Below are 11,099 nucleotides of genomic sequence, written 5' to 3'. Positions count from 1 at the left end.
GAGGTGAGCAACAGTTTGAAGAAGAGGGACATTGAGTTTGAGGCACGGCAGTTCCTCAAGTCCCAAAAGACCAGGCCTCCTATGTTCAGGTGAGTTTTGTCATATTTCACACAAATTAATTTCCCTGTGTCTTTGTGTCTGTGTGTGTGTGTGTGAATACATCGGTCCTCCATACTTTTTATTAGTTTACTCTGCAGTGGTTGTTTTGTGTTTGCGCTGTTGTGAAGTTGTGTTAACACAAACTTTCAATGACTGTAACCTACAGAGATCCCAGCATCATCAGTTTGGCTCAGGAGTTCTCCAGCATCCTGAAGGAGCAGCAGCAGCAGCTCATCACCTCCAAACACCTGGGCCCACCAGAGGTGGTGCTGGAGGTGGTGCCTAAGGTCCTTCAGGGCTTCTGGCTGCCTCCTGAAGACACCTGCCTGAACATGCCGTCCCAGCACCTCAGTGTTCTGGCTGTTAGCCTGACCAAAGCAGTTGAGGACAAGGTCTCCAAACTTCTGCCCTCACTGCTCCTTGAAGTCAGCTTCACCCGCTCCACCAGGGACAAACTGGTCCAGTTGATCCAGGACAGTGTTAGACGGAGCTTCCCTCCCCCCGTCCTGATGGAGAAGATCAGCTGCTTTGCAGTAGATCTGATGAAGTCCATCATCACAATCGCATCAAATAAAATTTGTGAGCTGTTTCAGCCACGGATTTCAACAAAGGAGCCAAACACTGTTGCTGAAGAGGTGAAGCAGGAGCCTCATCAAGAGTCAGCATTCACTCCTCCACCACCAGCTCCTCCTGTGACTCCTCCTGCTGAGCCTGCTGTGGTCCTGGGTGATGAGGGTCTCTCTCAAGTACCCACCATCCCACCAGATGCTGTGACTCCTCCTGCTGTCACCAGTACAAAGCAGAAGAACATGGACCTCAAGGCCAAGACACAAAAGTTTAAAAAGTCTAAAAAGGCTCGGCTGAGTCCGTCCCTTCACTCACTGGTGAAGGAAAAATCTCTGCTGCTCTTTTCTTACTAAAGAGGCAGAGTGAAAAAACTATTCCCTCGCATTGTTGGATATAATTATCATGTATCATTTCTTTTCCATTTCATTTTATTATGAAGATAAGATATCTTTTTAATTATTGATTCATGTAGTTATATTGTATCATGTCCATCAGTCATTTCAAGTGTAAATAACCAATTCCTTTAAATGTCATATTTCATATTACAAATAATAAATGTATTGTTTTATCGCAGTCTGTCTCTATCAGTCTTTCAACACACTTACAAATATCCAGAAATAACATAAAATACAGGAGTCTGACTGATTTCATTTCATATTGTTGCGCTGGTAATCCAGTCTGAACTCAAGCTCCAATTACTATCTTTTTCCTGAGTTTTCAACCATATTCAAAAGTCTTCTGAAAATGTCCTTTACAAAAGTAAAAGTAGCAACACCACACAAGGTATTATCTGACATTTTTCCTGCATTGACTGTTAATGTTTATTTAGTGTCTTTACACACTATTTTAATACAAATCCTCAATGTAGTAATGTATTATGTGCTAGTTTTTGTACTCTGTACATTAGAAAGCACTGTACACATTTGAATGTTTTAGGTCTATAGATAGATAAATGGCAAATAGCACTGCGTGTCGGGCAAATTCCCACTTTAACTTAAACTCTACATTTGAATGTGGATATTAATAGCAAGATTATTCACAGTAACAATGATTCAGCAATGAAATTACACCTCACTCACACACACACACACACACAGGGTCAGTACCTGAGCCTAAACACACATTTGCTCTTAAAGGAACTCACTTCAAGATCACGTGTTTCAATGGGAAAGCTGCGTGAAGTCAAACGTAATAAAGAAATGCCCTGAAGGGATCGCAAATTCAATCACAGAGTCCTATTGTGTTTTCTGTAGCTCGTCCTCTGGCCTAAACAGTGCTGGTAAATACAAGCTGCTCGAGTTTGTAAATAGAATCTGTTTAATAAAATAAAATAAAACAAAATAAATTGGAGCAACTTTATTTCAGTGGACCATGTTCATGTTGGGCTATATTACTTGCTTCATTTGAAGGAAATTAATTTGATTTTGTAAAACTTCTCTAGATGGCACGGTGTCATATCAAACGCACGTTCAGCACAAAACCATCTTTAACATTAAATTATTCATATATATATATTATATACTACTTATATACTATATTTATATATAGAGAGAGTCATTCAAATAAGCCCCGCCTCTTCCGTTGGTGACGACACTATGCGGAAGTGCAGTCCGTTTCAAACGGTTTCAAAACATGTAGGGACACAATCGTCAGACAGACTCAGGAGATCCACTGTTAGACAGCTGATAGATATATATATATACAAATTGTTGATTTTATATACTGATGGTTATTGGATCGAGCTGGAGAAGGCGCTCATATGATGGGAAACAGTGCTACGTTGTCTTACAGCTTTATCTGCTAACTTTAGAAGAGAGTTAAGATCGATGTTCATTGGACCATACCGGCCAAAAAACGACTGTTTTTACATTTAAAGACATTTCTTCAGGATGGAGAATGGGGTCGAGTTCTCCAAAGGAGAGGGCTTCCTCTCCAGAATGGCTCTCAACGACAACAAGGCTGGTATGGAGGGTCTGGACCGGGACAAGATCAACAAGATCATCATGGAGTCGTCCAAGGTAAACTCAGACAAGTCAGAGTCACTTGTTCAGTTCGTCCAAACACACATACTCCCAGTGATCAACACATACTCACTTGTGCTACCACCATCATTCTTAACTTAGGTATGTGTAGAAAAGTACAAACCAGGCTCTCGTGAGCTGTGGAAGACATGTGATGTCCACTGTTACAGATTGTGTCCAGCCTTGTGTGAAACTCCCATATCCCCAGTGTGATGACACAGTCCTGGAACACTGAAGCTTCACTGTGTCTGTGCTGCAGGATCTGTAATTCCTGTAACTCTGTGTTGTCCTTGTCGTTCTGCTGCAGGGATCGAGGTTTTATGAGAATGAGCGGAAGAGAGAGCAGCAGGTGAACCAGCGCATTGAGAAAATGATGCTTCAAAAGGCACAGATCACAGATCAGCAGCTAAAGACGGCTCAAGCTCAAGTAAGACATGTTACGGCCTGGAGCTGGTGGCTTTGGTTACTTTTATTGTTATTTATAACACATAGGTAGACAAATGTGATCAGGTGTAAAGGCTACATTTCAAACATCACGCTTTCAGTGTTTGTGATCAAATCTCTCGGTGCAGGTGGACAGGATGGCCTCAGCGCTGGAGACGGGTCGTGATCTAGGCCGTGCGATTGTGCATGTGGACATGGACGCTTTCTATGCTGCTGTGGAGATGAGAGACTGTCCTGAGCTGAAGGAGAAACCCATGGGTGTAGGATCCATGAACATGTTGGTAGGTTGATATATTACCAGGGAAATGAACTGTATTATGACATTAATTTCAGTTTTGGCTGTCTGTATAGGTGCACCAGGTATTGAACATGTCCAGAACTCATTTAGCAACACAAGCAGGTCAGGGGAGAAATGGTAATTGTTAAATATAAACTGCAATTCATAACAAGCAGGAACTATCATCATGGTGGAAATATTTACTCCATCATCATTGATCTTCAAACCATAAGTTATAAACATTACTTTGTGGGAATAAGTTATCATCACTTACTTAATTCTTAATATGTTGAATTAAGTTCAGAATATAATACTGTAAAATTCTAGATCATTGATTTCAAACGTAACCAAATTTAACATTCAAACAAGAGTTTTGCACCAGTTTGCCTTCCCTATGTAAAAGTGCTTTATTTGGATCTCACCCTTTCTTTTTCAGTCAACATCTAACTACCATGCCAGGAAGTACGGGGTCCGAGCTGCTATGCCCGGCTTCATTGCAAAAAAACTCTGCCCTAACTTAGTCATTGTTCCAACCAACTTTGAAAAATACAGAGCTGTGAGTGAGGAGGTAAGAGCAATGCCACAACACACACACACACACACACACACACACAAGCTCACAAACAGCTCTATGCAGCCCTTTGTGGCTTCTTGCTCAAACTAACAGGTGCTCATGAATGTGTTTCCCTCTGTTAGATCCGGCAGATTTTTGCCGACTATGACCCTCACTTCCAGCCAATGAGCCTGGATGAAGCCTATCTGGATTTTACAGACCATCTGGACCAGAGGCAGAGCTGGCCGGACTCCTCTCGTACACATCGCTTCCGCGACACCAGCACTACCACAGGCAGGACTTAATTATACGGAATTATTATATGGTGTGATCGTTTTTTTATTTGTATTTTTTAGACAATTTGATAGAACACCTTTTTGCATTTCATCTGATTATTGTATGAAATTATTTCTCTTCTGTTAAAAGGTGAAGATCAGATTGAGTTTCACCGAGAGGCAACTCCAGAGGTGATCGACCTGTCTCCAGTGCTGTTTGAGGACAGCCCTAGCTCCTCTCCCTGCTTGCTGGGCTCTGACGCTGCTGCTGCTGCTGGTGGTGGTGGTGGTGCTGCTGCTGCTGGTGGTGGTGGTGGTGCTTTCGAGGTGTTTGGGACGTCTGTCGAGGAAGCTGTGAGAGAGATGCGCTTCCGCATTGAGCAGAAGACGATGCTGACTGCCAGTGCAGGTGAGGGGGAAACAAATCAGGTGTGATTGTTAAAACTGCATCCTTTATTGTTTCTCTTTAATTATAATTATGTTATAGATGAATTAGTCGATATCACGTTTGTATGCATCACCTCCTCTTACTCAACAGTGCCATGTTATTTTTGATCATTTTGCTTTTCTCTTTGAGTTCTACCATTTTGAACACAATTTAGGACCAATGTCAAATACGACAGATTTGAAGGAATATCAAAGTCCCAGAATTAATCTTTACACTTCCCCATAATTGAAGATACAGGGAAGTATCCTGGTCGAGAATAAATCTCAATACACCGCAAACTACAAGCAGATACAGTCGGTATCCATAGTCTTTAATTTACCACAGTCACGCTGAGGGCACTGCGATCAATTCTGACCGGGATGTTAATAGACTATCAGTTATCAGTTCTACAATGGTCATTTTTGTAGTCTATTACAGCATGCTAATATCTGTATCACTGAGAAAGAACTATAACACAGAGAGACAGTAAACTGTGCGTACTACCAAAATATTGTCCTTATCTTTAACAGACATACCTAAACACATTTAAGACCAAGTACCTACTATTTTAATATATTTATGGCCTATTTATATTACTGAATTACGACTTTTTATGTCCCCGCGGAAACTCTGTGTAACTCATTCTTAACAACAACAAAACTGCTCAACGATAATAATAAAATGTGCAAAGTCTGTCTTGATGTTTAGAATTATGATCAACATTATGCACATGTTTTACCAGCTGTTCATCTGCAAACACACCTCTCAGTCACATTACTCCCTCTCCCTAGGCATCGCTCCAAACATGATGCTTGCCAAGGTGTGCAGTGACATGAACAAGCCCAACGGCCAGTACAGACTCCCGTCCACCAGAGCGGCGGTCATGGACTTCATCCAGAATCTTCCGATTCGCAAAGTACAGTGCACATTGGTTGCTCAAACTAAAACATAAACAGAGCCTTGTGGGGTTGCCGATAAATAATTATGGAAAGCTGTTAGAATGTAATCATGAGTTTTTGTGATTAATGATGTGCTTCTGATGGGGAAAAGGTGGTTGAAAGAAAAATCTGTGTGAATATTCAAAAATAGTGGAAATGTTTTTGGGTTTTCCTTCAGGTGTCTGGGGTCGGGAAGGTGAGTGAGAAGATGCTGAATGCTCTCTGCGTCAGTAGCTGTTCTCACCTTAGACAGCAGATGGTGCTGCTGTCATTGTTGTTCTCTGAGACGGCCTGGCACCATCTCCTGCAGGTTTCCATGGGTCTAGGCTCCACATATATACAAAGGTAATGTCTGTTTATTTGATCAAACTCAACACAACCGATTAAAGCAAAAGAAAATTTCAGAAATAGAGGTAACTCTCATGGTCTTTGCTTTCAGGCACGAAGAAAGAAAAAGCATGAGCACAGAGAGGTTGGTTTTTTAAAAAGGCATAAATTGACCCTGACAGGATTTAATTTATTCTTTTGGCATCTGGCCTCTGAACTCATATTTCCTTTATTGTGACATTGTTTTCCTACAGGACATTCAGAGAGCTCAATACAGCTGAGGAGCAGTTTTCTTTGTGCAGGGAGCTTTGTGAAGATTTAGCACAAGACATGAAGAAAGAGGACCTGAAGGTAATGAATGTCAGAGCCGGTTTCTTTATGTAGTAACACTACGCACATTTTCTGTACTAGCAGGGAGAGTGAGAACATGTTTTGGCTCACACAATACTGCATTTGATCTTAGACACTGACCTGGTTACATCAGCCATGCATGTGGTTTATTTTATAGCTGCGGCAGACTGAGCTCAGCTGGGTGTTGCCTCAGAGTTCTAGAAGAACTGTCTCAAAAGAAATAACAGACTGAGAGAATTTAAACACTACAAAATCAGAGTTTTGGATAAAAACAAATCCCATTCCAGGCCACCCAAGAATTGCCCTGTTTCCAAACCAAATCTCCAACCCTTTTCCGAATCGATAAAGAACGGACGGGATGGCCCCAGCGTGGCCGTAACCCCCCCTGCCTGGGTCCCGAAGTGGCCGTGATAGCAGGGAGGAAATGGAGGGCCATTAAGGAAACAGCGGGGGCTTCTATCAGCCTCGGAAATGTCTCCCTAGGACATGATCACATTACTATGAAAGCACTTTGTCGCGTGTTACAAAAATGCATTCTGACAAATCAATCGCTGATGCGACAGATTGTACAGGTTTATACCTCTTCTATTTATGTCCCATTGGTTATGTCACAGCTGCTTTAAAGCAGGGATATTGGTGTTGGGAAGACAACAGAAATGATCGTAACATTGTATTTTCTTCATTTTAGGGTAAAACGGTGACGCTGAAGCTGAAGAACGTTAACTTTGAGGTGAAGAGCAGGGCGCTGACGCTGTCGTACGCTGTCGCCACAGCAGATGACATCTTTGCCGTCGCTAAGGACCTACTGAAAACCGAAATAGAAAATGAAATCCCCCAGCCACTCAGACTGAGGCTCATGGGTAATAAGATTTTGCAATTAAACTGACATATCAATTAATATAACTGTCTTGAAATAAATCGAAATGTTCTGTGACACGCCCGCTTGTGGAAGTGATAACACGGTCGGCGTTCGTTTGGGATTTTTCTCTGGATCATTTGTTTTTGTGCTCGTAGGTGTTCGAATTTCTGCTTTTGTCACCTCTGATGACAAAAAGCCGCGGCAGAGGAGCATCATTAGCTTTCTTCAACCAGGCAAGACAGACTCCGATGGCTGCGTCAAAGTAAAGCAGCAAAAACCAGAGAGGGAGGATCTCTCCAGTGGCTCCGTCCAAACCTGCACCGTCGACTGCTGTCCCCCCACGCAGAAACAGGAGGAAGTTCCCTGGCAGAGCAAGAAAAGGGGGTTAGAAGGAGGCCAGACTGGTGAAAAACCCCAACTGTCTTTCTTTCAAAGGGCCCATGCGAAAAGATTACAACTGCAGGTGGCAAGTTCAAGCACACAGGTGGAAGGACACAGGGAGAGTCCACCTGTAATTACCTCCTTAGAGTCTGATGGTGAAGATATTCTAGAGCCTTCAACGAATGCCTGCACGAATAGCGACTCTGATCTTGTAGAAAAAGACTTGGAGGCCAAAGCATCCACATCAGACTGCGGCGCCTCAGTGTCAAAGAGCTTCACTTGTCCAGTGTGTTTCAGGCAGGTGGAGACGACAGATTTAAATGCCTTCAACAGACACATAGACCAGTGTCTGAGTGGATCCTCCAGAAAGCCCAACCAAAGCACAGATCCGGACTCAGAGTCGGATTCGGACTTGGAGAGTAACCAAAAAGAACGTGAGGTGAAGGAAAAATGGAGGGAGGAGCGTGAGGTCAGAGAGCTGGAGGCGAACACAGTCGATCTTCAACACCAACACAGCTTGAAAACAGACAATTCTATTCAAACTGTCTTGTCGAACATTGAGAATAAAACTGCGCCCTCGCAACAGCTGTGCAGTGTCCTCATGTGCCCGGTGTGTCAGCTGACCCAGGACACAGACGACCTCACCGTCTTCAACCGCCACGTCGACCTCTGTCTCAACCAGGAGGTCCTGAATGAGCTGGGGGGACGCACGTCATGGCCCATAAATCCTCCTTCAGTAACAAATGGCAAGGCCACAGGTGAGTGTGTGTATATCAAACACTTCCTCACTAATATCATGATGCATTTTTATTGTGATTCATCAGTAATGCTGCATTTTGTGTCTTTGGGGTTTGTCTGTATTTAACCGTATGGATCAACACTCTGTCAATATATAATAGAGCCTGACTTATTTATCGATTGGCAGAAAAAAAAACGGGCCGATATGAGCCCAGGCAAATCAATGACTGCTCATATTTACTGATGAATTTATGTTACAGAATAAAAAATGCAGATAAAATGTGCTTTTATCATTATATTTCACGTACAAATTCCTTAATCTAATCTAAGTTCTATATATAAGTTTTTTCTTTTTCTTTAGAGTTATTGATAATAAAGTTGATGGGTGAACTTTAAAGCCTCGATTACATTTTCTTGTGGATTGAGAGGGACTCACAGTTATCATCGCCAATATTTTTATATATATGTATATCAATCAATCAAATTTGATTTGTATAGCCCACATTCCCAACACACAATTTGTCTCATAGGGCTTAACATAATGCGAGATCCTCTGTTCACAACCCTCAACAAGAGTAAGGAAAAACTACCTAAAACCCATCACCTGGAGGGAAACAAATGTAGAAATCTCGGAGAGAGCCACATGTGAGGGATCCCTCTCCCTGGACACAAGCCGATATATATTAGTATTTGTGGATTTCTACTTCTTAATATTGATATCAGCATCCGCCCCAAAATACAATCCACATCAGTCGGACAAAAATGCATAAATCTGTGCTGATGACAGATCCTGTTAGTTACGTCTATAAGCTGCGGCTGTGTGATGTCTTTGGAATCCACAGAAGGAATGTCTGTATGAGAGAAAGTCTGTGACCTCTGACCTTGTTATTTACTGACACCGACTATGTGTGAGGAGGAGAAGACACATCTCGTTTCAATCCGAGGGGGGGGGGGCTCCCTTTTCCCCCGGTCTCGGAAATGGGCGAATCACTTTCTCACCTGTTCATTTCCTACAATGAACTGCACCCATGGTTTCCTCTTAAACAATCCTGCCTCAGAGATTGCTCTCTTTATTTCCCTGAGAAGGTTCTGTAATTGTGTACTTCCTCAGTGGAGGTCATTTTTTTTTGTCAGACAAGAGATAAAAAAAAAAGGTTTTTATCCATCTGTTCCTGTTCACAGAGAGAGGCTCACTCCTGCCAAGGCAAGCAAGTAAAGGAAAAAGCAAAAGGTGAGACTGCTTCCTCACACGTTGCTGCGGCACAAAATATTAGCATTTGACATTTAGCATGTCCCTTATGAAAAGATGTATGAGTTTACAGTTGTGTCAACATGTTTTAATCAAAATGTTGATTTCTTGGTCTTTTAGACAGGACTGTCCTTCCTCTCCTCCATCGAAGAAAGCTAAAGTCTCTGGTCCTGTAAACACCATCGACAGGTTCTTCAGGTGACAACATGCGCACATCCTTATCTGGAGAACCAGGGGAAGTTTTCTTCACGTTCCCTTGGTGTCACTGCAAAGGTTTCAGTGGATGTCCCACATCCATCCCTCCATCATCTGTTCCACTTCTCCTTTGAGGGTCAAGGGGGAGGAGTTGGAGCCAATCCCAGCAGACAGTGGACAAGAGGTGGGGTACGCCCTTGACAGGTCAGCAGCGTATCCCAGGGGCCAACATACAGAGACAAATTATTTATTCAAGAGTTTATTGTCATGTGCACAACAATTACATTCACACCTAGGGTAAGTTTAAAGTCTCCAATTAACTTATCCCACTCTGCAAGTCTTTGGACTGTGGGAGGAGGCCGGGGGAGAAAACCCACACAGACACGGGGAGAACATGCAAACTCTTCACAGAAAGACCACGGCCGAATCAGGATTCAAACCTCGGATCATCCTGCTGTGACACAACAGTGCTAACCACCATTGATCAAAAACATAGGGTCTTAAAAAAAACTGCTTTTGTATATAAAATCTCTGAAATAAGAAAATAGGCATTTGCACTAATAAGCCTTATTTTTTCCTATACACAAGATAAAATATGACAAACGCAATCTTTTGTTTTAAGAGATTTTTAATGACCTTGTTGTCTTTCGATGCCAGTTTCATGTCAATTGCATATTTTATGTTCCTGAAAATGAGCCTCGTGTTTTTATTTGACTGTACGCTTGAAAATTAGGATATTTATTAACTCTATTTCCAAATGTTGTTTGAGCTATTTTACGCCGATATATCCAGTAATTTCCATTTGTATTTATTACATGTTCCAACGATAATATTATATATTTAATAATATAGATAAGAGAATCCTTCTATCATGTAAATCAATGTGGCAATAAATGACTGTTTTTATTATTTGACAATGAATCGCCCTCTCTTTGCTGTTTATGTTACTTTCGACTACAAAGCGTGAACCCAATGAAGTACGTGTTGATTAAGTTTGTTTTCAGAACATGTTTGACTGCAGGGTTGCTGGTCTCTCAGATAAATACCTGCTGCTGGTGAAGCTTCCCAGTTGCCAACAGCAACAGGTTGTGTGAATGTGAGACTGCTAAAAAAGACTGAGTGTAACTAGTCAAACATCCTTGGACAAACAAGTTCAACTACTTTTAGAGCCTTGTGTTGATCTTTGGTAAACATTGAACTGGGTTGTCTAATACTAATAATATTATCATGTTCCCGATCACTAGTCACGGAGCACAGGGGACGAGTCATGTTAAATACACTCGTTTACTATCAGCAGCCAGCCTCTGAAGGGTGGGAGCTGGTGAAGCAAACAAGGATCAGCCCTCCAGCGTTTAGAAAGAAGCTGGAGTACACTCACATTTCAACGTTTGCTGTTGA

At 42.1% G+C, this 11,099-nt stretch overlaps 2 protein-coding genes across 2 annotated transcripts; both read left to right on the top strand.

Annotated features, from left to right (window-relative positions):
* LOC133001537 (uncharacterized) lies at positions 1–1,019 on the top strand. Its single transcript, XM_061071137.1, has 2 exons — positions 1–89; positions 266–1,019. Exons 1-2 carry the CDS (start codon positions 82–84, stop codon positions 1,017–1,019), a joined length of 762 nt encoding a protein of 253 aa, XP_060927120.1. The 5' UTR covers positions 1–81.
* Positions 1,020–2,320: 1,301 nt separating this feature from the next.
* polk (polymerase (DNA directed) kappa) lies at positions 2,321–10,440 on the top strand. The gene is made up of 14 exons (XM_061071678.1): positions 2,321–2,684; positions 2,995–3,114; positions 3,260–3,412; positions 3,845–3,976; positions 4,105–4,255; positions 4,388–4,645; positions 5,455–5,579; positions 5,780–5,946; positions 6,041–6,073; positions 6,183–6,279; positions 6,968–7,139; positions 7,294–8,277; positions 9,440–9,488; positions 9,627–10,440. Exons 1-14 carry the CDS (start codon positions 2,556–2,558, stop codon positions 9,706–9,708), a joined length of 2,652 nt encoding a protein of 883 aa, XP_060927661.1. The 5' UTR covers positions 2,321–2,555; the 3' UTR covers positions 9,709–10,440.
* The last annotated feature ends 659 nt before the right edge of the window (positions 10,441–11,099 follow it).

The sequence above is a fragment of the Limanda limanda genome, chromosome 5, assembly GCF_963576545.1.
Source record: "Limanda limanda chromosome 5, fLimLim1.1, whole genome shotgun sequence".
Lineage (NCBI taxonomy): Eukaryota > Metazoa > Chordata > Actinopteri > Pleuronectiformes > Pleuronectidae > Limanda > Limanda limanda.
The sequence above is the reverse complement of the archived record's forward strand: the minus strand, read 5'-3'. Positions and strand labels throughout refer to the sequence as shown.

What these genes read in the sequence shown, in the direction of transcription:
- polk (XM_061071678.1), top strand. Translation starts at nt 2,556, where the DNA reads ATGGAGAATGGGGTCGAGTTCTCCAAAGGAGAGGGCTTCCTCTCCAGA. An exon ending in TCATCATGGAGTCGTCCAAG is followed by an intron (nt 2,685 to 2,994) that starts GTAAACTCAGAC and finishes GTTCTGCTGCAG; the next exon opens with GGATCGAGGTTTTATGAGAA. An exon ending in ACTCAGACTGAGGCTCATGG is followed by an intron (nt 7,140 to 7,293) that starts GTAATAAGATTT and finishes TTGTGCTCGTAG; the next exon opens with GTGTTCGAATTTCTGCTTTT.